We start from the raw sequence: 25904 nt of genomic DNA on the forward strand, positions 1-25904 counted from the left end.
GTGTCATGTCTGTGATCTGCTTTTTTCTACAAAATTAAACAACTGAATGAACATCCTCCGAGGCCGGTGATTCCATAATTATTGCCAGGGGTTGTATGTGTTGAGTGCCGTAATCCGTACTACCTACGTACGGATTTCATGAATTCAATAGTAATTAAATGAAAATGTGCTGCTTTGAATCCGTACTGAGGCAGTACTCACAACGTGCATCATCTGTACTGCTGGTGAATCCACAGCCTGACCGCAGTGAAAGTTCTGCATGCACTAAAACCTCTACGGCGTGTCTGCGTGCTCCTAAATTCGTACTGAGGCAGTACTTACGAAGTACGGATCTCCAAATTTAGCCCATGTTTTTGCAAGTAGACTGCACGCACGTGCAAGTGCGGCGGGTTGTGACCACGGCTTAATCATTTATCAAAATACTGGAACTATTTCCTGTCGGTTGACTAATTAATTAAGTAGATAATATCAACTTTATATATCCCAAAGGAAATTATTTTGCCAGAGTACAGAAACATAAAACAGTGAAATTGTTTTTTTTTTTTTTTTTTTTACAATTAGTAAGCTACAATAAATTTCCTCTAAATAACTGAATAGCTCTGTTTGTTACATATTCACCCTGCAGAAGGTGGAGGGATTTTACAGTCTGATTGCCACAGGTAGGAAAGACCTCCTGTGGTGTTCTGTGGTGCACCTCGGTGGTCTCAGTTTATGGCTGAAGGTGCTCTGACAGGACATCACTGTGGCAAGCAGGGGGTGGGAGATGTACAGGATGCTGAGCTGCTTCCTCAGCATCCTCCTCTCTGACACCTCCACCGCGGGCTCCAGCTCAGCCCCCAAATGAATAGCAGTTTCAGCAGAAATTTAGGTTGTTTCGCATGATCACTGGTGAAACTGATGCCTTTTGTGAAAAGTTGCAGCTTATCGGTGATTATTGATCTTGTCCAATCCAGCATTATTCAGGGCTTGAGGAAGCTGTCTTTCGAAATATCAGAGCATGTAAGGAGCTGTCACAGACCACACGCACTGCCTATGGCCCAAACGGTAAGAATTCTTTGCCAGCTGGAAATGGCATGTAGGACTACCTGAAAAGTAATTTTTGTTGCAACTAAAGCAAAAAACATATATTTTGATCAAAGATGAGGATGGCTTGGCTTATAAATGTGTTCCATCATCCTTTTGTGTTTGTGCGTGGGTTTTTGTGTGTTGTTGTTTTTTTTTTTTTTTTCTTGGTTCTTGGCTGTAGAGAATCTGATGGGCTATGATTTCAATAAAGGCCATCAAAACAGCTTGATGTTAGTGAGGGTTGAACCTGTTTGTCTTTTTTAGGTATGAATAAAATGGTTATTAACCACTTAGAGAAGCTGTTCGTCACTAATGATGCAGCAACGATTCTTCGAGAGCTTGAGGTGAGGAAAGCTTTTGCTCATTGTTCTGTTTTTATAGAACAGTTGATAAATTTTGATCTTGAACGTCATTTGTTTTACAGGTGCAACATCCAGCAGCCAAAATGATTGTGATGGCATCGCACATGCAAGAGCAGGAGGTTGGTGATGGTACAAACTTTGTGTTGGTGTTTGCTGGAGCTCTGCTGGAGATGGCTGAAGAACTGCTTAGAATGGGGCTGTCGGTCTCAGAGGTACAAACTTACACAGCACACATTGACTATATAATTTTGCGTCTTTTTGGGGAGGGTGTGGTTTTGCTATCTACGTGGGCCTAAAGCCCCTTTCACAATGGGCCAACTTAGAATTGCGTAATGTGGCTGACAGTGTTTCGCAGGGGGGGATTTTTAGCTGCGTTCCTACTCCTAAAATTAAACGTTTTTTTTTCGCGGACTTTCGGCGTAGAGCATGGACGCAGTGTTCCACACAAGTCTGGCAACACTTTGCTACTGTATGTAGCTGTATGTACTGTATGTCAGTCTGCGCTACTGTGCACCAAACCTCTGCAATTGTACACAACCTGATGCCAGGGCGAAAAATCCTTTTAGGTTTTTTTATCAGTACATACCTGCATTGCTAGATTTTTATTCATCTCGCTGGACTTTTCTGGCAGTGAAGCTTCAAAACCACAGAAGAAGAAGAAGAGGCAGGCCAGGCAAGCTTCCACATCCACCAGATCGCCAGTGAGAAGACATGTCCACATCCACTCCTCACGAACGGGTTGCATCTTTTTTTTTTCTTTTTTTTTTCTCACGACCTCCAAGTTCTCTGATTGTGGCACGTTAAGTAAAGTCCATTAGCTCTTGGAAATAATGAATTGTGTCTTTTTTTCTGTGTATCAAATTGTGTGACCAGGCATTCTGTAAACAGCATCATGGAGCTAAGCTCCCCTTGCACACAAGGTTTTTTTGTCGTCCCACCCCACCCCAGCACGCACAATTTAGGAAGCTATTCCAGCATAGTTGATATGCAGCACAAAGCAACTCTACGAAAGCCCGGTGTGAAAGCTCTTATGTTTTAATGTCTTATGACTCTTATGTTTTGTCTTATGACTAATTTGCCAGTTAGAAGTGAAAGTGTGTGTATGGGGGGGGGGGGGGGGGGGGGACTGAAATTTTCGCCTTAGGTGCATGTCCACTGTGAGAGACATAATCTAAAAAAAAAAAATATAGAAATCACAATGTATTATTTATTATTTTTTTTATATATAATTTATTTTTATGTTACTGTTGCAAATAAGTATTTGAACATCTACCAACCAGTAAGAATTCTGGCTCACACAGACCTGTTAATTTTTTAAGAAGCCCTCTTGTTCTGCACTCTTTACCTGTATTAATTGCACCTGTTTGAACTTGTTACTTGTATAAGACACCTGTTCACACAATCAATCACGCTCCAACCTGTCCACCATAGCCAAGACCAAAGAGCTGTCTAAGGACACCAGGGACAAAACTGTAGACCTGCACAAGGCTGGGATGGACTACAGGACAACAGGCAAGCAGCTTGGTAGAAGACAACAACTGTTATGATTATTTATTAGAAAGTGGAAGAAACACAAGATGACTGTCAATCTCCCTCGATCTGGGATTCCATGTAAGATCTCAATTTGTGGGGTAAGGATGATTCTGAGAAAGCTCAGAACTACACAGGAGGACCTGGTCAATGACCTGAAGAGAGCTGGGACCACAGTCACAAAGATTACATTAGTAACACATGATGCTGTCATGGTTTAAAATCCTGCAGGGCAGCAAGGCCCCCCTGCTCAAGCTAGCACATGTCCAGGCCCGTTTGAAGTTCACCAGTGACCATCTCTGGATGATCCAGAGGAGGCATGGGGAGAAGGTCATGTGGTCAGATGAAACCAGAATAGAGCTTTTTGGAATCAGCTCTACTTACCATGTTTAGAGGATGAGAACAACCCCAAGAAAACCATCCCAACCATGAAGCATGGGGTGGAAACATCATACTCCGGGGGTGCTCTTCTACAAAGGGGACAGGATGACTGCGCCGTATTGAAGGGAGGATGGATGGGGTCATGTATTGCGAGATTTTGGCAAACAAGCTCCTTCACTCAGTAAGAGCATTGAAGATGGGTCATGGCTGGGTCTTCCAGCATGACAGTGACCCCAAACACACAGCCAGGGAAACTAAGGAGGGGCTCCGTAAGAAGCATTTCAAGGTTCTGGAGTGGCCTGGCCAGTCTCCAGACCTGAAGTCAATAGAAAATCTTTGGAGGGAGCTGAAACTCCAAACCTGATCTATATGGAGGAGTGGACCAAAATCCATGTTGCAGTGTGTGAAAACCTGGTGAAAAACTACAGGAAACATTTGACCTCTGTAATTGCAAACAAAGTCTACTGTACCGAATATTAACATTGATTTTCACAGGTGATGAAATACTTATTTGCAGTAGTAACATACAAATAAGTTATTTAAAAAAAAATCATACATTGTGATTTCCAGATTTTTTTTTTTTTTTTTTTTTTATGTCTCTCACAGTGGACATGCGCCTAAGATGAAAATTTCAGACCCCTCCATGATTTCTAAGTGGGAGAACTTGCAAAATCGCAGGGTGTTCAAATACTTATTTTCCTCACGTGTGTGTGTGTGTGTGTGTGTGTGTGTGTGTGTGTGTGTGTGTGTGTGTGTGTGTGTGTGTGTGTGTGTGTGTGGATTGTGAGAGGGGAAATAACCCATTAATCGTTTACGTAAGTTTTCAAGGTAAAATGTAACAGTAATGTTAAATTTTTCAAAAATGGCCACTTGGTTGTTTTCTCTGTTACATAAAATTGTCTTTTGTTTTTTAGCTACTGAGTGGGTGATGTGAATATAGGACTCAGCAGGTTTCCATTATTCTTCAGATTGCACAGTTTGACATAGCAAACAGAAAAATACATTGTGATGGTATCATGTATGTGCATGTTTTATGACATGTTTATTTTTAGCAGCGCTGATTCTCATGTGAAACAAGTTATTGGGGAGTTTTAAAACTGTGCAAATAGAGCATTTATGGCGGGGGGGGGAGTTTTTTAGCTGCATTCCTTTTGCTAATATTAAAGCTTTTTTAATTGCGATGAACAGTAACAAATTTATTAATGTGCATCATTTTTCCTTTAGGTAATAGAAGGCTATGAAAAAGCTTGTAAGAAGGCTCTGGAGATCCTGCCAGACAGTGTGTGTTCGTCAGCCAAAAACCTGCATGATGTTAATGAGGCTACAGCTCTCATCCGTACAGCAGTCATGAGTAAGCAGTACGGCAATGAAGACTTTCTCGCCAGACTCATCGCAGAGGCCTGTGGTGAGTAATTTGGACTAATATTGTCACACACCGTTATGTAATGAATGACAGGAAATTAGGAAGATGTCAGGGATGAATCTTCACTGTAGATACACACAAAATTTCCAGTTCTTAATTTTTTATTTCAGCAAATATTCATCCTGTATCTCCTATTCGCAGATTGTAATATAACTTTTGCGCTTGTAGTTTCTTAAAAGGTTTTCACGTCAGTGATTAGAAAAGTGACTGCATTAGTTTAGTCAGTGTGTGTGTGTAACTGTTGTTTCTTTTTCTGGTTCAGTATCCATCTTCCCAGAGTCTGGGAACTTCAACGTGGATAATGTTAGAGTGTGCAAGATTTTGGTAAATAGCATTATTCATTTAATAAATAATAAAATTGTGTTTCTCTGCATGTTATTTACCTTTAAGCTGATGTTTCTGCTTTTTTCAGGGCTGCGGAGTGACTGCGTCCTCCATGCTGCATGGCATGGTATTTAAAAAGGAAGCAGAGGGCGACATTACATCAGTTAAAGATGCTAAGATCGCAGTTTTCTCCTGCCCGTTTGACTGTATGGTGACGGAGACAAAGGTAAAGGAAATGTCTTTCTCTATTTGATCCTTTAAGGTGCGTTTACACATAACAAGACGCGTTCCGAATGTCATTTTTATGTCATTCGTGACACATTCCTGACATTCTTAATGTGACTTAATGCATCTGAATAGGTTTCCTAATAGGGCGTGTTGGTGCGTGATATTCTTTGTGTGGAGACAATTCACCTCGTTCACAACGTGACAGAACTTAACGATGCGCTGTTACGCGCAATACCGCGCAACAACGCGGAACACTATTCTTGACCATGCGTAATGGTTCCTGATAATTCTCCAGCAACACGTGCCATTATTCGTAACATGTGGTAACAGGTTGCAGCAGTTCCTGAGGACACCTGACGTCTCTACCCCGAAAAATCACATTCATGATCAGCGGCCAAGAATGTGTACTTCGTGGCATTCGTGACTTGTCGTTATGTGTAAACGCAGCATTAGGAAGCAAACACAGCTTACACTGACTCGCCAATACAAATGATATTATGAATTTTAATGAAAATCTATGAAGTGTTCTTTGTGTGTAAATATGCCAGATTTACCTCAAAGATAGATACTTTCCACCTGTAGTCCTCAGACACACAACAAGCAACAATTACAATAAATACAAAACATTAAATTATATACAATACATCTCACCTGTGTTGACAGATTTGATTGTTTTTGAGCCATTATTTAAGCTCATTTTAAAAAGCACTCAAGGTGGGACTGTCTTGTATAGTTGTTGGAAGGCTGTTCCAGTTTGTACAACCCTTCACAGAAACGGTGCTTTGTCCTGTGGCATTTTGTCTAAAGGGCACCTCGCAGTCCCCTCTAAAAGGAGACCTAGTCCCGAGGTTACTATCAGTATGTCTAATAAATTGCTCCAGAGGAGGAGGGGCTAGGCCATGGAGAGTTTTATAAATGAGACAAGCACACTTAAAAAATATAAAATTGTTAAAGCTTAAAAGATGGTATTTCTGTAGAATTTCACAGTAATGAGTAGAATATGGCTTTTTGGCAAACACTGACTTTTTTATAAAGTTGCTCTAAAGGTTTTAGTACCATCATACCAGCAAATGACCATATTGTGCAGCAATATTCAATATGAGACAGGATCATACAATGAAGGTACGATCTAGCAGCATCAGTCGAATTACAAAGCCTGATTTGTTTAAGGTTTTGAAGGTTAAATTTTACAGTGTTGACAACTTTTTTCATGTTTTTTGATGGAAAGATTAGAGTCCAAGATGATTCCAAGGTACTTGAAACGGTATCCCATTTCAAGGACCTCTCCACCTATCGACACTTTGAGACTGTTCTGCTCTACTGATCTTTTTGAAAATGTCATTAAAAACTGTTTTAGTTGTGTTAAGCATAAGGCAGTTATCATTAAGGCAGTCTTGTAACTTGTTTAAAAATATTGGTAAGTTTATAAGAGATCAGTTGTTGAACCATAGGTGTAAATGACTGCATCATCTGCATACATTTGAGTATTGAGATCACAGCATACCTTTGGAAGATCATTTATGTATAATGAAAATAATAAGGGCCCCAGGACTGACCCTTGTGGGACACCTACAAGACAGTTACAAAAAGATGATTTGACTCCATCAACTGTAACACATTGAGTGCTATTTGAAAGATCCGACTCAAACCACAGAACCGCACCAGGCGAGAAATTAAAGGATGAGAATTTATTAAGCAAAACGTTGTGTGATTGACGGTGTCAAATGCCTTCCTGAAGTCAAGAAACAATGCGCCTACAGTGAGGAAAATAAGTATTTGAACACCCTGCGATTTTGCAAGATCTCCCACTTAGAAATCATGGAGGGGTCTGAAATTTTTATCTTAGGTGCATGTCCACTGTGAGAGACATAATCTAAAAAAAAAAAAAAAAAATCCAGAAATCACAGTGTGTTTTTATATATATATATATATATATATATATATATATATATATATAAACGCAACACTTTTGGTTTTGCTCCCATTTTGTATGAGATGAACTCAAAGATCTAAAACTCAAGATTTGAGGGAGCGTGCAATTGGCATGCTGACAGCAGGAATGTCAACCAGAGCTGTTGCTCGTGTATTGAATATTAATTTCTCTACCATAAGCTGTCTCCAAAGGCGTTTCAGAGAATTTGGTAGTACATCCAACCAGCCTCAAAACCGCAGACCACGTGTAACCACACCAGCCCAGGACCTCCACATCCAGCATGTTCACCTCCAAGATCGTCTGAGACCAGCCACTCGGACAGCTGCTGAAACAGTCGGTTTGCATAACCAAAGAATTTCTGCACAAACTGTCAGAAACCGTCTCAGGGAAGCTCATCTGCATGCTCGTCGTCCTCATCGGGGTCTCGACCTGACTCCAGTTCGTCATCGTAACCGACTTGAGTGGGCAAATGCTCACATTCACTGGCGTTTGGCACGTTGGAGAGGTGTTCTCTTCATGGATGAATCCTGGTTCACACTGTTCAGGGCAGATGGCAGACAGCGTGTGTGGCGTCGTGTGGGTGAGCGGTTTTCTGATGTCAATGTTGTGGATCGAGTAGCCCATGGTGGCGGTGGGGTTATGGTATGGGCAGGCGTCTGTTATGGACGAAGAACACAGGTGCATTTTATTGATGGCATTTTGAATGCACAGAGATACCATGATGAGATCCTGAGGCCCATTGTTGTGCCATACATCCAAGAACATCACCTCATGTTGCAGCAGGATAATGCATGGCCCCATGTTGCAAGGATCTGTACACAATTCTTGGAAGCTGAAAATGTCCCAGTTCTTGCATGGCCGGCATACTCACCGGACATGTCGCCCATTGAGCATGTTTGGGATGCTCTGGACCAGCGTATACGACAGCGTGTACCAGTTCCTGCCAATATCCAGCAACTTCGCACAGCCATTGAAGAGTGGACCAACATTCCACAGGCCACAATTGACAACCTGATCAACTCTATGCGAAGGAGATGTGTTGCACTGCATGAGGCAAATGGTGGTCACACCAGATACTGACTGGTATTCCCCCCCCCCCCCCCCCCCCCCAATAAAACAAAACTGCACCTTTCAGAGTGGCCTTTTATTGTGGACAGTCTAAGGCACACCTGTGCACTAATCATGGTGTCTAATCAGCATCTTGATATGGCACACCTGTGAGGTGGGATGGATTATCTCAGTAAAGGAGAAGTGCTCACTATCACAGATTTAGTCTGGTTTGTGAACAATATTTGAAGGAAATGGTGATATTGTGTATGTGGAAAAAGTTTTAGATCTTTGAGTTCATCTCATACAAAATGGGAGCAAAACCAAAAGTGTTGCGTTTATATTTTTGAGTGTATATAAATTTATTTGTATGTTACTGCTGCAAATAAGTATTTAAACACCTGTGAAAATCATTGTTAATATTTGGTACAGTAGCCTTTGTTTGCAATTACAGAGGTCAAATGTTTCCTGTAGTTTTTTACCAGGTTTGCACACACTGCAGCAGGGATTTTGGTCCATTCCTCCACACAGATCTTCTCTAGATCAGCCAGGTTACTGGGCTGTCCCTAGGAAACAGAGTTTGAGCTCCCTCCAAAGATTTTCTATTGGGTTTAGGTCTCAAGACTGGTTAGGCCACTCCAGAACCTTGATATGCTTCCCACGGAGCCACTCCTTGGTTATCCTGGCTGTGTGGTTTGGGTCATTGTCATGTTGGAAGACCCATCCATGACCCATCTTCAATACTCTAACTGAGGGAAGGAGGTTGTTCCCCAAAATCTCGCAATACATGGCCTCTGTCATCCTCACCTTAATACAGTGCAGTCGTCCTGTCCCATGTGCAGAAAAACACCCCCAAAGCATGATGCTGCCACCTCCATGCTTCATAGTAGGGACAGTGTTTTGGGGGACGGTACTCAGCATTCTTCTTCCTCCAAACACGGCGAGTGGAAGTAAGACCAAAAAGTTCTATTTTGGTCTCATCTGACCACATAACTTTCTCCCATGACTCCTCTGGATCATCCAAATGGTCATGGACAAACTTAAAACAGGCCTGGACGTGTGCTGATTTAAGCAGGAGAACCTTCCGTGCCATGCATGATTTTAACCCATGATGTCTTAGTGTATTACCCACAGTAACCTTGGAAACAGTGGTGCCAGCTCTCTTAAGGTCATTAAGGTCACGAGGTGGGATCTTGCATGGAGCCCCAGTCCGAGGGAGATTAACAGTCATGTTTAGCTTCTTCCATTTTGTAATAATTGCTTTCACCAAGCTGCTTGGCAATTGCCCTGTAGCCCTTTCCAGCCTTGTGGAGGTCTACAATTTTGTCTCTGGTGTCTTTGGACAGCTCTTTGGTCTTAGCCATGTTAGTAGTTGGAGTCTTACTGATTGTGTGGGGTGGACAGGTGTCTTTGTGCAGCTAACGACCTCAAATAGGTGCTTCTAATTTGGAATAAGTGGAGTGGAGGTGGACTTTTTAGAGGTGGACTAACAGGTCTTTGAGGGCCAGAATTTTTGCTGATTGGCAGGTGTTGAAATACTTATTTGCAGCAGTAACATGCAAATAAATTACTAAAAAAATCATACATTGTGATTTCCGGATTTTTTATTTATTTATTTATTTTATTATGTCTCTCACGGTGGACATGCACCTAAAATGAAAATTTCAGACCCCTCCATGATTTCTAAGTGGGAGAACTTGCAAAATCACATGGTGTTCAAATACTTAGTTTCCTCACGGTACATAGGAACACTTATCCAATAGACACTTAACTAGGGCTGAAACGATTCATTGAGTAATTCGAATACAAAAAATGTTTGAGGCAAATTCTTTGCCTCGAGGCTTCATTTAAAGCTGTAGTACATAGGCCGGGCCTGTATGTGGCGCTGTAACGCTCCCACAAAAAACACAGAAGTCCATAGCACTAATCAATGTAGCAGGCGATGCTACAAGTTTGCAAAGCGACACACTGAGTAAAATAAAGCCTTTTAAGAGAAAGGGTCAGCGCGGATCATCTGAAATGGACTTATTGCGCATTTAAAGTGAAAGTGTGTTTGTATATATTTAAAAAAAAAAAAAAAAAAACACGTTTTGCTCCACTGGCCGTTCACCACCTCTGCAGATGAAGCGAAAGCATGTGCACTTTAAATGAGTTGTGTTTAATGGTTTTAAAAAAAGGCTTAAAGGCTTTAATTCAGATTTGGTAAAAGTTTTTATCAACAGGCAGCTTTTGTGGAACGCTGCAATCTACAGCTGTTTTTCAAAGGCTGTGTTATTTGCCAAGTATCCACAGAAAACAAAGAATTTGACTTTGGTTTGAGCTGCACTCTGTACAGCATGTATAAATATACTCTAAACACTGAATAAATCATAGTAATAAAAAGTGCAAATGAAATATGCAATAAGAAGGAAAAAAGAATGCACACTGAAGATTTCAGACTGCCTGGGCTCATGGTTTGGCAAAGCTCTAAAACTCTTAATATGGAAAAAATTAATAACCCGGCAAAACAGAGAGAGGGAACACCCTAAACTTAAAAATCTGCACGATGGCATAGCAACATTGTGCCACTGTTTTAGGAGAGCCCTGCCACTACTGATAGTTTAAAAACACAAAGGTACTTTTTATCCGATTACTCGATTAATTGATAAAATAATCGATAGAATATTCGATTCCAAAAATATTTGCTAGCTCCAGCCCTACTCTTAACCTTTTCAGTTAACATACAGTTAGCTGTTTCACTTGAGTGGTGTGACCGAAACCCAAACTGCATTTGATGTAGTGGTGTGAAGCCTTTATCAGGGTGTTTGATCAGCTGATTTCCAAACCATTTTTCAGCTACCTTGGAGATAATTGGAAGAATGCTGATTGACCTGTAATTGGCCTCTTGAGTTTTACAGCCCGATTTAAAAAAAAAAATGGGACTCACTGAAGCAACTTTCCAGGCTGTTGGGACTGTTTTATGATGAATTGAGAAATTAACTGAGTTAGTGATAGGTTGTACTAATGCATTAGCATGTGTTATTTATAAAGTTGGTATCCATACCATATACATCTTTAATAATTTAATACTTTGTCTTCAGTTATTTTGCCCAGTTGAAAAAAAATGGGTTGGTCACAGTTTAGAAGACAAGGTGCAACAGAGGTGGGGGAAAACTAATTTGTTATATTGAGCACAGTATTTAAAGTAGACCTGCATTGAAATAAATGTGGTCAGATTTCAGAAAGAAATAGCTGATATGTATTTATAAGACCCTTGTGAATGCAGTAAAGTAAATCTGTAAGCCCAAATTTGTAATTCAGCGGAGAAATCTTCGTTTAAAAATGACAAATTTGCACCTAAAATTTAGACCTCTGTGAAAACAGTTTGTACAGCCCTATCATTTCCATGACATCAGGGACAAGACGACACGCTCCCGCCTTCAGTCCGATCCCGCATTGAAATTGATTTTATCTGTTAGTAATGTTAGTTATACACGTCCTGGTTTCAGCATCCAAAAGTAAGCTGCAATGAATGTGAGATACAGATCTGTGTGCTCAGATCAGCAACGGCATCGACAGCGGGCGCCGTTCTTCCTCTCCCGCTCTCTGCCTCCGCTACGCTCGCTGTTTTAATGCGAAGCGGCCGCTACACCTGTTGCTGCAAGGACAGACTTCTTGCGGCAAAATCCACAGCACCGCACGTCTTGGCAATCGGAGTCCCAGAGCTCCATGGACGCTGAGAGAGGTTTATATATTTTTAATGACTGGGATTCTTTGCGGGTCTCGCCTCCATATCCTGCGATGGTACCGGAGGCGAAAGACAGATTTTCATTGCGACACCACTCCATCAAACGGGCATATGAAAAAGTCCCCTAAAATTTTCAAGCACAAATAAAAGAAATGTGTACTCACCAAACGTGCCGCAAGACAATATGAAGTTTTAAAAAAGTAGATCCTTCCGTATAAGACAAGAAAAAGGTGCAGATGCAAACTGACGTAAATCCACAAATTACAATTGGCGCAATGCATGCTGGGAGAGGGTCTTGTCCGTGACGTCTCGGCAGCGTCCATGATGAGAGGAACAATTTGCGGAGGGCTAAATGTTAGATGTAAATTTGTCATTTTCAAATGAAGATTTCTCCGTTGAATGACAGATCTGGGCTTGCAGATTTACTTTACTACATTCAGAAGGATCTCATGTGTAAATGTAAGTCATTTTTTGTTCAAAAAATCTGACTGCATTTTTTTCAATGCAGGTCTCCTTTAAAAAGTAGTCATTCAAAGTATTTGCTATTTTTAGGATCCTTCTCCAGAACATCAATATCTAACTCAAAAGTACCAAGTAACTTATTTAGTGTCTGCCATTCTTTCTTCCCATTACCCTTTGAATCCTCAATAACTGAGATGAAAAAAATTGCTTTGGCTCATTATTCCTTAAAGTTTGAGTAACTTTGTTCTGCAAATGAGTGAATTTTAACCTATCTGTGAGCAGTCAAGTTTTCAGATAGCGCTTAAGCTGCATGTCTCTAGATCTCATCAGATCTTTACAGGTTTGATGTAACCATCGGAGTTGTTTTTGACCTTTCTTGACCCCGAAGTTGAATTTCCTAGTAAAAGCAGATATTACGTCTTTGATTTTGTTAATAAAAAATTCACTGCTAGTGTCTGTGGTACATGATGTGAGAGTTTCGTCGCGATTAATTCTGTTTATTGCTTCACCAAAATTTTGCAGTTTTTTTGGTATTACACTAACATAGGAGAGAGAGGAGGTTTTAAGTAATCTTGAAAATCTTGATTTGGTGAGCTTCCTAGACAGAAATATGCAATTGTGATCTGAAATGCCAGTAAGGAAATTATGTCTTTGCAATTATATCAGGCTTATTTGTAAACAAAAGGTTTATTCTTTTTTGTGATTTAGTAGTCAGTCTGGTTGGTTTGTCTTAACTGTTCTAGGCTAAATTTGTCATCCCGGTTGACGTTAAAGTTACCAAGGATAATTATTTCTTTGTTTGGGTTAAATGAGTTTAACATTGTGTTTAGCTCATCATAAAACTCAGCCTTGGCATTTGTGGGGTGATGCACACAAAAACAAAAGACATTTCATTGGACAGCTTGAGTTTGACACCAACACCGTCAAATTCAAAAGCTGATGGCAATTCCATCTGGTTATGACCCAATCACACGGCACTTAACAAAGGGCGATGAAGCCCTAACAAGACAAGAAATATGGACTCTCGTTGGCATCATTTAACCTTCGCGCAGCTTCGTTCCTGCAGCTGGCACTTCATCGGGATTTTTAAACTGTTGAAAAATTTGAACAAAGGGCAGTGAAAACCTCAATTCATCCATGTTTCGTTTTGCTGTCATTCTCGACGTTTTTTTAATCGTTTTAGTTTTTGTAACGTTATTCTTTAGTTTGACTTCGTTCGACCAGCTGAATGTTTTCACACAGTGCAGAAGCCGTTTCTGAGCGCTGCTGCTGTTCCACTGCGTTCATGTACCGTTGGAAATTACAGGGCAAACTCAGCCTGCTTGCTTGGATTTTTTTATCTGGGTGGGGGGGGTCAGCTTCAGTGGGCTCAGGCACTTTATATAGGCCAGAATTAATCTTTTGTGTGGATACAATTAATTATTTTGCCACAAGCAACTGCTAAATTTGAAACAACAAAAGGGTTGTGTAATTTCCGACGGTACTTTAATGCAGCATTAGCGGCAGCTGCTGCATGCGCTTATTTTTTATTAAATATAACAATATGAGTGTAGGAATGACAGTCCGGTCCTTATGTACATGTGGCAACAGGTAGATAACTCAAATGATTATATAAAGAGCTGTTCTGGAAGACAGGATTCACGTTGTGGATCAGCTGCAGCTGGTGTCAATGTCAACATGTGAGTCAATGCGCGCGATCACACACACTGATCAGTTTACTGCTGATATATTCAATCATCTTTACACTTATATTTATTCCCCTTTTTGATAGTTTTCTGTTATAAATCTATATACACTCAACAAAAATATAAACGCAACACTTTTGGTTTTGCTCCTATTTTGCATGAGATGAACTCAAAGATCTAAAACTTTTTCCACATACACAATATCACCATTTCCCTCAAATATTGTTCACAAACCAGTCTAAATCTGTGATAGTGAGCACTTCTCCTTTGCTGAGATAATCCATCCCACCTCACAGGTGTGCCATATCAAGATGCTGATTAGACACCATGATTATTGCACAGGTGTGCCTTAGACTGCCCACAATAAAAGGCCACTCTGAAAGGTGCAGTTTTATCACACAGCACAATGCCACAGATGTCGCAAGATTTGAGGGAGCGTGCAATTGGCATGCTGACAGCAGGAATGTCAACCAGAGCTATTGCTCATGTATTGAATGTTCATTTCTCTACCATAAGCCGTCTCCAAAGGCGTTTCAGAGAATTTGGCAGTGCATCCAACCAGCCTCACAACCGCAGACCACGTGTAACCTCACCAGCCCAGGACCTCCACATACAGCATGTTCACTTCCAAGATCGTCTGAGACCAGTCACTCGGACAGCTGCTGGAACAATCGGTTTGCATAACCAAAGAATTTCTGCACAAACTGTCAGAAACCGTCTCAGGGAAGCTCATCTGCATGCTCGTCGTCCTCATCGGGGTCTCGACCTGACTCCAGTTCGTCGTCGTAACCGACTTGAGTGGGCAAATGCTCACATTCGCTTGTGTTTGGCACGTTGGAGAGGTGTTCTCTTCACGGATGATGCGAAGGAGATGTGTTGCACTGCATGAGGCAAATGGTGGTCACACCAGATACTGACTGGTATCCCCCCCCAATAAAACAAAACTGCACCTTTCAGAGTGGCCTTTTATTGTGGGCAGTCTAAGGCACACCTGTGCACTAATCATGGTGTCTAATCAGCATCTTGATATGGCACACCTGTGAGGTGGGATGGATTATCTCAGCAAAGGAGAAGTGCTCACTATCACAGATTTAGACTGGTTTGTGAACAATATTTGAGGGAAATGGTGATATTGTGTATGTGGAAAAAGTTTTAGATCTTTGAGTTCATCTCATGCAAAATGGGAGCAAAACCAAAAGTGTTGCGTTTATATTTTTGTTGAGTATATATGGCTTAGAAGGTAATACAGTGATACAGCAGTGACCGCGGCACACCACAGAGTTTTGTAATTGAAGCCAGACATTGCGCGCAGCGTGTCATCAGACAGTGTGGGTTCTGATGATGGAGATGATCCCTCTTTTGTTCTGGACGAGGAACCAGAGCAGGTGGTCCACAGACGTACACACAGATCTCCACAGCTTCTGTTTGCATTTTCTCCAGGACTCAGACGCTATGAGCTCCGTCCCAGTGCCGAGTCCTGGAACTCAGAGATGCAGACTCACACTGCTCCAGCTGTGGCTCCAGGCACATTTCATTTAAAGCGTTGAGATCGTTAGCTTCGGTTTTGTTAGGATCTTCTTTTGTCCCTTTTGCGCTCTTGCTTTGCAGGTTATTTGGTGATAAAGCTCTTTTGTCCACCTTTTCTCAACGAATTGACTTTTTTTTTACTTTTTCCCTTCGTTCAGGAAACACCGTGTGACTGGGCCATTACATGTTATAACTGCTTTTACATAGAGTAATACACCCACACACCTTTTCCCCTTTCTCTGTCCTTCCTAAACACTTGATATTTGGGCATTGTTACCAGCGTTTCAGGTGATGATAATTTCAACCATGTCTCAGAGAGACCTCAGATGTCTATATTAGAATCAGTCAGAAGATGCTCCATTTGTTCACGTTTGTTACATAGGCTACAGATGTTCAAATAACCACAAAACAGTCCCTTTGGTTTACAATTAGTTTGCATTAGTTTCATCAATGTACCCAGTCTTTGTGGAGCTATTATTGGTTCTATGCATGGTGTGTTTTCTTGCAGGGAACAGTGCTGATAAATAGTGCTCAAGAGCTCATGAACTTCAGCAAGGGTGAGGAGGATATGATGGAGGATCAGGTGAAGGCCATCAAAGATTCAGGAGCCAATGTGGTTGTAACTGGAGGGAAGGTGGCTGATATGGCACTGCATTATGCCAACAAATACAATCTTATGGTAGTCAGGTAAGGTGGACCCTGCATACTTTGTTTTTATTACATGCAGGTTTGGTTAGTTCTGTAACACATCCTGTACATGGTATACGGTGCATCAGGAAAGTATTCACGGCGCTTCAATTTTTCCACATTTTTGTTACATAACGGCTTTATTCCAAAATAGAGTAAATTCAAAAAAATAAAATTCCCCTCAAAAGTCTGCTCACACATGAAAAGTGTGTTTTTTATTTATTTATTAATGAATTTGCAAAAAAAAATCATATGTACATAAGTATTCACACCATTTGCATAATACTTTGTTGAAGCACCTTTGGCAGCAATTACAGCCTCGGGTCTTGCTGAATATGATGCCACAGGTTTGGTGCACCTATCTTTGGGCAGTTTTGCCCATTCCTCTTGGCAGCACCTCAAGCTTCATCAGGTTGAATGGGGAGTGTCTGTGCACAGCCATTTTCAGATCTCTCCAGAGATGTTCAATCAGATTCAGATCTGGGCTCTGGCTGGGCCACGCAAGGACATTCACAGAGGTGTCCTGTAGCCACTCTTTTGATATCTTGACTTTGTGCTTAGGGTCATTTACTTCCTGAAAGATGAACCGTCACCCCAGTCTGAGGTCAAAAGCGCTCTGGATCATGTTTTCATCCACGGTGTTTCTGTACATTGCTGCATTCATCTTTCCCTCAATCCTGACTAGTCTCCCAGTTCTTGCCGCTGAAAAACAGCATGATGCTGCCACCACCATGCTTCACTGTAGGGATGGTGCCTGGTTTCCTCCAAACATGACGCCTGGCATTCATGCCAAACAGTTCAATCTTTGTCTCATCTGACCAGAGAATTTTGCTTCTCATGAACTGACAGTCCTTCAGGTGCCCTTTGGCAAACTCCAGGTGGACTGCAATGTGCCTTTTGCTAAGGGTGGCTTCTGTCAGGCCACTCTACCATACAGGCCTGATTGGTGGATTGCTGCAGAGATGGTTGTCCCTCTGGAATGTTCTCCTCTCTTTACAGAGGGATGCTGGAGCTCTGGCAGAGTGACCATTGGTTTCTTGGTAACCTGCTTGACTAAGGCCCTTCTCCCCCTGATTGCTCAGTTTAGACGGGCGACAAGAAGAGTCTTAGTGGATCTGAACTTCTTCCATTTGTGGATGATGGAGGCCACTGTGTTCATTGGGACCTTCAAAGCAGCAGAAATGTTTTTGTACCCTTCCTCGGATTTGTTCCTTGAAACAATCCTGCCTTGGAGGTCTGCAGACAATTCCTTTGACTTCATGCTTGGTTTGTGCTCTAACATACACTGTCAACAGTGGGACCTTATATGTAGACAGGTGTGTGTCTTTACAAATCAGGTCAGTCAACTGAATTTGCCCCAGGTGGACTCCAGTTAAGCTGTAGAAACATCACAAGGATGATCAGTGGAAACATGATGCACCTGAGTTCAATTTTAAGCTTCATGGCAAAGGCTGAGAGTACTTATGTACATGTGATTTCTTAGCTTTAAAAAAAAAAAAAAAAAAAAAATCTTAATAAATTTGCAAAAATCTAAAAAACAAAAAAAAAACTTTTTAAACATTTCTATTATGGGGTCTTGTGTATAGAATTTTGAGAAAAAATGAGTTTCATCCATTTTGGAATAAGACTGTAACATAACAAAATGTGGAAAAAGTGAAGCGCTGTGAATGCTTTCCGGGTGCACTTGTGTGCATAAAAGACAGCATTAACTTTAATCTTTTATCTGTTGAATATTAATTTCAGATCTTTATTGTTTCCACACATACAAGTTATGGGATTGACTGGGGAAAAAAAAGTATATTTGCAGATGTTGTTGTATCATGGTACTAGTATTACAGATGAATTAACTTTAATCTTGTATCAGTTGAATATTAATTTCAGATCTTTATCATTTCATCATCATCATCAATTTTATTTATATAGCGCCAAATCACAACAAACAGTTGCCCCAAGGCGCTTTATATTGTAAGGCAAGGCCATACAATAATTACGTAAAAACCCCAACGGTCAAAACGACCCCCTGTGAGCAAGCACTTGGCGACAGTGGGAAGGAAAAACTCCCTTTTAACAGGAAGAAACCTCCAGCAGAACCAGGCTCAGGGAGGGGCAAATATTAATCTGAAATATTAATTTCAGATCTTTATCATTTCCACACATACAAGTTATGGGATTGACTGGAAAAAAAAAGTATATTTGCAGATGTTGTTGTATCATGGTACTAGTATTACAGATGAATTATTGTGGTACCTCATTTCTCTACCAGGCTTAATTCAAAGTGGGACCTTAGGAGGTTGTGTAAGACTGTGGGAGCCGTAGCCCTGCCCAGGATGGTGAGTTCCAACATGTCCAGTTCAAAACTACAGATAGTTGATTAGTAACAATACAGCGGGGAAACAAATAATGTGTTTGGCCAGACTGGTCCAACTCCTGATGAGATGGGTCACTGCGACAGCGTCTACCTGACAGAAGTGGGAGACACGCAGGTGGTCGTCTTCAAACATGGTAAACTCATGAAATCACAATCTTTCATGCAGTAGCTGCCATTTCAAAGTAATTTGAGTTGCTGAATTAATATATGGCTTCATCTTGACTGTACAGAGAAAGAGGACGGTGCCATTTCAACTGTGGTCATCAGAGGCTCCACTGACAACCTGATGGATGATATTGAGCGGGCTGTTGATGATGGAGTAAACACCTTCAAGGTTCTAGTCAGGGTGAGTCAATCGATTAAAACACAGTCTTTTTCAGAAGTGTATTAATTCATTTATTTAGGTATGCAACTGTGCCACTCTGTGCACCTCATCCCAGAAGCTAAACAGAGTAGATATTGATTGGCTGGGAGATGACTTTGAAACACCAGGACCTGCATGTTTCTCTAGAACTGGAGTTGCATCAAGAAGGGCTTTTGAAATAAAACTTATACCAAATATTAAAGTACATGTCGCACCAAAATCATAATTTAGATTTAGGCTGTTAGTGTCCATCCGATGATACTCCGGGATTACTTTGTGTATTTCCGTGACCGGTTTCAAAGTGTACAACATTCGCAACAAACAGCGGCAGACACTGCCGAAATAAAAGTACTCGTGAGTACTTGAGTGTTTCCAACAGGTGAGGTAGCTTTAAGAAGCGTCCCGGGGCACGCTTGAATGGAATGTATCCGCTAACATTAAGAACTGAGCCAACTGATGTTGTGTTACGACGACTCACTTTTAAGTTAAAACTGTTCATTTTGATGCCGTCACGGTAAAAGCTGCAGCTCTAAGAGATTTAGTGCACCTGCGACCAGTCATCAATGCACCCTGCTAGAAGCTCAGCTTTGTGCATGACTAATTATAAACGTTATCAATAAAATCGAAAACAAATACGCATCTGTATGGGCTGCCGGGGAAAAACTTCGTGGAGACACTCATTCATGTTCACAGTGGCAGGAAAACAGCTGAGAGGAGCGAATTAAAACAGCGCTGCGCAGCACACACACACAATCCACATCCAAACTCACAGACTCTGTCAGGGTTAAAAAAAAAAAAAAGGCTGCCAGCTCCACTGAGGAAAAAACACATTTTGGAGGAAAAAACTGAAATGTCACCCTCACCCAGTTGAAGATTGTTTTCCAAATTCAAACTCCACATGATCAAAGAAGCTCACACGCACGATTGCCAGCTGCAGCTCTGCTTCAGTTCTCTCATGTTTATGTCATGTTAAATAGTCTATTAACTCCTGAAAGTAATGTATTCTGACCTTTTCCAGTGTAACAAATCCATCTCCGCGTCTTGGCAATCTGTAAAAACGGCATCATGGAGATGTCCCATATCCATGTACACAGCCTCAGTAAACCAGCATCCACACAAACAGCACGTCACCACACTATAGGTTCCAAAGTCCGACAGACTCTGAAAAAGTTAAGAGTTTCAGGGTAAAGTGCTGTCATCTCCTGTCTGTAAATCCTCTGTAAATTTGAGCCATTACTTTCAGATGAAAGCTCAAGAGCCTCGTTTTCGGCAGTAGTAGCAGGTTCATTTCACTCTTAGTCATTGGGATGTTTCTGCTAATTCTAAAATGTACGTCACACACGGAGAAATGCCGAGAATTGCCGACTTAGACGTTTTCCGAAAATGCACCTGCTAATGCTCAGAGTGAGAGGAATAAAATACATCAGCGATCGCTAATTTTTAGCACGTATGTGCGGAGAGACTTAGAATCATGGGTACTTTTATGTTGTCTTGTTAACTGGGATGTTAAAAAAGTGTGACATGTCCTTTAATGCGGGTCTCTACCAAATCACTGTGGCTACCTGAAGCAACTGCAGGCAGCCAAAAAAAAAAGAGAGAGAGAGAAACAACTTTTCAAGCTACTAAAAAATGCAGATACACACTTGCGAACTATTTCCAATGCAGTTTGTGCATCCGGTTTCAATTTTATAATTTGCATAAGCAGTTAAAATCTACACTAATGTGTTCATATTGGCCGGAGTAACCAGAGTGTGTCTGTTGCAGGCGGTAATAAACATGCGCAGTAAAGACAGAGCAACTGACATGTAAAAATTTATCTGTATTTTTGCATGCACATGAATAGTAAATATGGTTCGCTTCTAAAATGGATTGAGAAAAACGGTATATGATTTCTTTCATTTCACATCATTAGAGTTGAAGAACGTTTTATATAATTTTGATGTTAACGTCTCTCACTGATTGTGTTCAGTGATTGACAAACATAAATGTGCCATTCTGCCAAATTCTTAATTTGATAGCTTCTATTTTCTCTCTGTATTATGCAATCTTCATTGTGTCTGTGACACATAACAGGTGTGGCAAAGGCTTTTCATTTCCGCTCTAACACTTCAGTCCCGTCTGACTGCTTTAGTATATGGATTAAGGCATAATTCTGTGCCATGTCACAGATGATGTGTATGATGTTATGTAAGGATTTTTTTTTTTTTTTTTTTTTTTTTTTTTTTTGAGAAACTGCACATCTGAAATAGCCATTATTGTGTGTAACATTAAAATATATAAATTTATTTACTGGATTGGGTCTGTTGATCTTTGTGTTCATGAAGCAGTTTTCCACAGTTCATAAACTCTGGGTGGTCTGCACAGAAGCTACAGCTAGTTTTATTCTCTCATTTCCAGGACAAGCGGCTGGTACCTGGAGCTGGTGCCACAGAGATTGAACTGGCCAAACAGATTACTTCTTTTGGAGAGGTAGACAATTTTTTATTATTAATTATTTTGTGGTGCAACACTCAATGTACTCTTCAGATATTCACCATGTCAGCTCTCCACCTGTGGTTACAGTGTGTTCTGCTGTACATGTTAAACCTGCTTTGCATGTAAATGTGCCACCACTTGAGGTTAAGGTGCCCTGACATTTGCATGACTTTGATCTGTGCACTTGCACGCACATCGTCGTGACGATCCCACCTGCTGTGTTCCCAGCTCAACGCCGTGATTTGTTCCACTGGATGCCACAGGTTGTGCGCTGGACACTGTGTATAGAATAATTATTTCGTAGCGGATTAATTATTTTCTGTTGGAGCTGGCTGTTGAAAATGCCTCTAATCGCTTCCGGAATCACAGCGGACTGCTCCAGCTGCAGCTAAAACAGTTGCATCTTCATTTCTTCTTGTGAGCCGCTGTAAAAGTATGTTTATGATAGATTTAAGACCTCATTATAATCGTTTAGACGAGCTGCACTCTGATGCGGTGCGCTGGCGCAATCACTCGCACTCACAGACAGTGTTTTTTAATTGTTTGTGCAATCCTCACTTGAAGTTCACGACATTAATGCATTTTGAACATTTCAAAGTTTTCTTTGCACATGTGCACAAAGCTGTGCACAGTTTACACCAGTTTGAGACGAGTTTACTCTTGTTCACGGCAGAGTGTGTGCAAGTGCGCGGATCAAAGTCATGCAAGTGTTAGGGGGCCTTTACACTGTGTTCCCTGGCTTACATATGTTAATAAGCTGAGACTTGCATATCGCTGTTTTCCCGGCAGGACTCGTGTGGGTGATGTATGTTTGTCCCTTCTCAAAGCTGTTTTCCTGTCTCAAGAATGTATATTCAGGTTCCAATCATATGCTGTCTTGTAGCATGCGGATGACAAGCGACTGTATGTCCCTGCTGTGCATGTAATTAACCAGCCCGGCCCCTTTGGTGTTTTACTGTCAGGACCCACAGGGGTCCTGGTAGGAGTGGGGCGAGCCTTCTTATAAAGTGCGTGTGTGTGTGAATAGAATAAAGTGACACACAAATAAGTTGTTGAAATGTGAAATTGTGGCTCGCTCTTTCACCAGTGCAGTTTCCACACTTGTGACCCCGACGTCTGTCTTTTCAGCGTTTTTGAAGGACATTCTGACGCGATCATGACAACGAACGCAGTATCGTTGATGCTCCCCAAGTTTTGGGAGTCATCCGTTTCTGCCTGGTTTGCAAAAACAGAGGCTCAGTTTGCACTGTGGGAGATCACAGCAGACGACACAAAGTACTACTATGTCGTGTCAGCCGTCAGTCATTCCACAGTGATGAGGCTAGTCACGCTCCTGCAAAATCCCCCTGCAGCAGATAAATATGCAACGCTCAGGGCTCATCTCTTAAAGACCTTCGAGCTTTCCGACGCTGAGAGGGCCAGCAAGCTTTTTCCCTGCACTGGTTAGGGGACAGCAAACCGTCCGAGCTTATGGACAGAATGTTGCAGCTCCTTGGGGAACACAGGCTGGCCTTCCTCTTTGTCCACCTTTTTCTGCGACAACTCCCTCCCCAGGTGCGAGCAGCTTTGGCCAGCACCACCATCACCGACTGCCGCGCACTGGCAGAGGAGGCGGACAAGTTCTTCTCGGCTGGCCAACACCACAGCATGGCTGCTGTGGCACTCATCCCAGCCCCCACTGCCGCAGCTGCCCCAACCCGCACCGTTCACACACCTACGCCACCCCCAGAGTAGGCAGCGCTCATGGCAACAGCACCTATCTCGCCCCGGCAGCATTCTCAAACCGGCCTCTCCGGAAAGTGCCAGAGAGACACAGTATTGGCTAATGCGACTATGCTAGCTCATCCATCACCGGACGCCCCCATAGCCATCAACACAGTTGCATCAGACTATGCTGTGGGCGCAGTGCAGGAGCAATGGGTAAATGGGGCCTGGCAACCATTCGCTTTCTTCAGTTGGCAGTTACGGCCCAGCGAGCACAAGTACAGTACATTTGACCGGGAGCTGTTTGCCCATCACTTACGGATGCTGCTGGAGGGCTGATGGTTTACAGCTTTCGTAGACCACAAGCTGCTGAAGTTTGCCACGACTAAAGTGTTGGCGCCCTGGTCTGACGCCAGCGATGGCAGCTTCCTTACATACCACAGATATACAGCATGTCGCTGGCAAGATGAAGTTCATTGCATACTGCTTCTCCAGAACTTTCGCAGCCACCATCCACATCGGCTTGGACTATACCCTCATGGTGGCCAATCAGACCGTGACACAAGGTGCAGTCACTCAGGTGTGCAGCCACTGGGTTATAGTTGACAGACATCACTTTTGGTGAGGGCGGCACCAGGCTGCTCTGCGACATCTCCACGGGACAGCGACGACCTGTTGTCCTCATCGCATGGAAGCGGCGTGTCTTTGATGCTGTGCATGGCTTTTCCCACCTGGGGAGGAAACCAGCACAAAGGCTGGTGGCAACCAAGTTCATGTGGCATGGGCTTAAGGACATTAGAGACTGGGTGGACCCGTGGCGAGTGTCAGCACCCCAGGTTCCACCCCTATGCCCAAGCTTCCCTGGCCCACTTCCCGGTACCAAAACAGAGGTTCGATCACGTTAATGTGGAACTTGTGGACCCCCTACCCCCCTCCCTGTGTTTCACGCACCACCTCACCATGGTGGACAGGACCACCTAGAGGCCATTCCGTTGACTGCCGCAACAACAGCTGAAATGGTTTGGGTGTTCATCGGTACTTGGGTCACCTGATTCGACACTTGAACAGATCTTTCATCCAACAGGGGCTCACAGTTTGTTTGAGCTCTGGAACACAATCGCCGACAGCCTGGGTGTGAAGCTCCACCTGACCATGGTGTATCACCCCCAAACTAATGGATTGTGTGAGCACTTTCATCGTTTAATGAAAGCTGCTTTACAGGCCAGCTTAACAGATGGTGGTTAGATAGACAGACCACCATGGGTCATGTTGGACCTACGATCTGCCCCAAAGTAGGACCTCCAGTCCTCATCAGCAGAGTTGGTTTATGGCCAGCCACTATGAGTACCGGGGGCTTTCATTCCTGACACCACCAGCTTCTGGTCGGCTGCCCACCAACAGAACAGGCTTCAGGACAACGTTCAGATTTTCACGCCTGTGCTTACTTGAGAGCACAGCCTGCCATCTTCCTACACTCCGCCACAGCTGTAATTTTATTTGCCACAACGCTCACAGACAACCGCTACAGCCTCCTTATGATGGTCCATTTCAGGTATTGAAAGCAAAGGATAAAAACATTGTGGTCGATATCGGCAGTAAAGCGGAGCCCATTTCAGTGGGTCACGTCAAGCCAGCCCACCTGAATCTGGACAGGCCCCCGAAGCTGGGCCTAAGGCTCCTTTCCACCACGGCACCTCCAACGTCCTGGTACAGAGGAATCGCTGTGGCCGGATTATTTGTCTGTCCCCTCAATGTCATTTTTCCTTTTACTTGTTCTTGTACTATGTTGGGTTAATGGGGGGGACCTCTGTGACGCGCACGCAGTGTACTGTTCAGACATAATTCAACAAGTCAGAACACCACCTGTGGTTACAGTGTGTGCCCTGCTCTACATGAGAAATCTGTTTCGCATGTAAATGTGCCACCACTTGAGATAACACTGTGTTCCCTGCCAAGACGTGAATATCACAGCTTTCCCAACAGAACCCCTGTGTGGGTGATATGTGATTAAGGCTGCACCGATACACAATTTTTCACTTTGGTCTGATCCTAATACCTGAGTTTGGATATCTGCCGATACTTTTCCGATCCAACACCAGAGCTCTGTTTGCTTTAATATTATCATCATTATTGTTAGTTTTATATGAGGATTTTCTTTAAAAGAAGACCTCAAAGTTCAGCTACAATTTGCCAGAAGGTGTATCTAAGATGAAAGCCTAGATTTGATGTTTTGGTGAAAGAATGAATTACTTTTATTTTTTTATAGCCTTATTTTTGTTGACTTAAAGAGAAAAGACAGCTCTCTCTGTCTCTCCTTCTCAATTTTCAATTTCAGTGGGGCTTTATTGACATGGGATACATGTTTAAAATAAAATTATATTAAGTTCTCTCTCTCCCTCTCTTTCTGTCTCTCGTTTGCTCTCTTTTTCTCTCCCTCTGTCTCTCACTGTTTTCAACTATAAAATCAACCGTAAATTTCTAAATATGTCATCAGTGACGCTCACGTGCAGGACTTTCTTTGAGATTTTTTTTTCCCTTTCAGCTGCAGTTTGAGCTGGCTTTTCATAATATTTCACAGCCTTGGAACGCTGAAGCGGCTAACCTTTCAGCAA

General features: G+C 42.3%; 1 protein-coding gene across 2 annotated transcripts in view; it reads left to right on the plus strand.

Annotated features, from left to right (window-relative positions):
* cct8 (chaperonin containing TCP1, subunit 8 (theta)) overlaps nt 1–25904 on the plus strand; it is a 44952-nt gene that overhangs the window by 7060 nt on the left and 11988 nt on the right. For both annotated transcript variants that reach the window (XM_034178378.1, XM_034178377.1), the window contains exons 2-12: nt 954–1044; nt 1330–1409; nt 1490–1639; nt 4563–4743; nt 5024–5085; nt 5174–5311; nt 16203–16381; nt 18645–18711; nt 18796–18883; nt 18980–19095; nt 21511–21582. In XM_034178378.1, the coding sequence (XP_034034269.1) occupies nt 954–1044; nt 1330–1409; nt 1490–1639; nt 4563–4743; nt 5024–5085; nt 5174–5311; nt 16203–16381; nt 18645–18711; nt 18796–18883; nt 18980–19095; nt 21511–21582 (1224 nt within the window). The remainder of the gene's footprint in view (nt 1–953; nt 1045–1329; nt 1410–1489; nt 1640–4562; nt 4744–5023; nt 5086–5173; nt 5312–16202; nt 16382–18644; nt 18712–18795; nt 18884–18979; nt 19096–21510; nt 21583–25904) is intronic.

The sequence above is a fragment of the Thalassophryne amazonica genome, chromosome 9, assembly GCF_902500255.1.
Source record: "Thalassophryne amazonica chromosome 9, fThaAma1.1, whole genome shotgun sequence".
NCBI lineage: Eukaryota > Metazoa > Chordata > Actinopteri > Batrachoidiformes > Batrachoididae > Thalassophryne > Thalassophryne amazonica.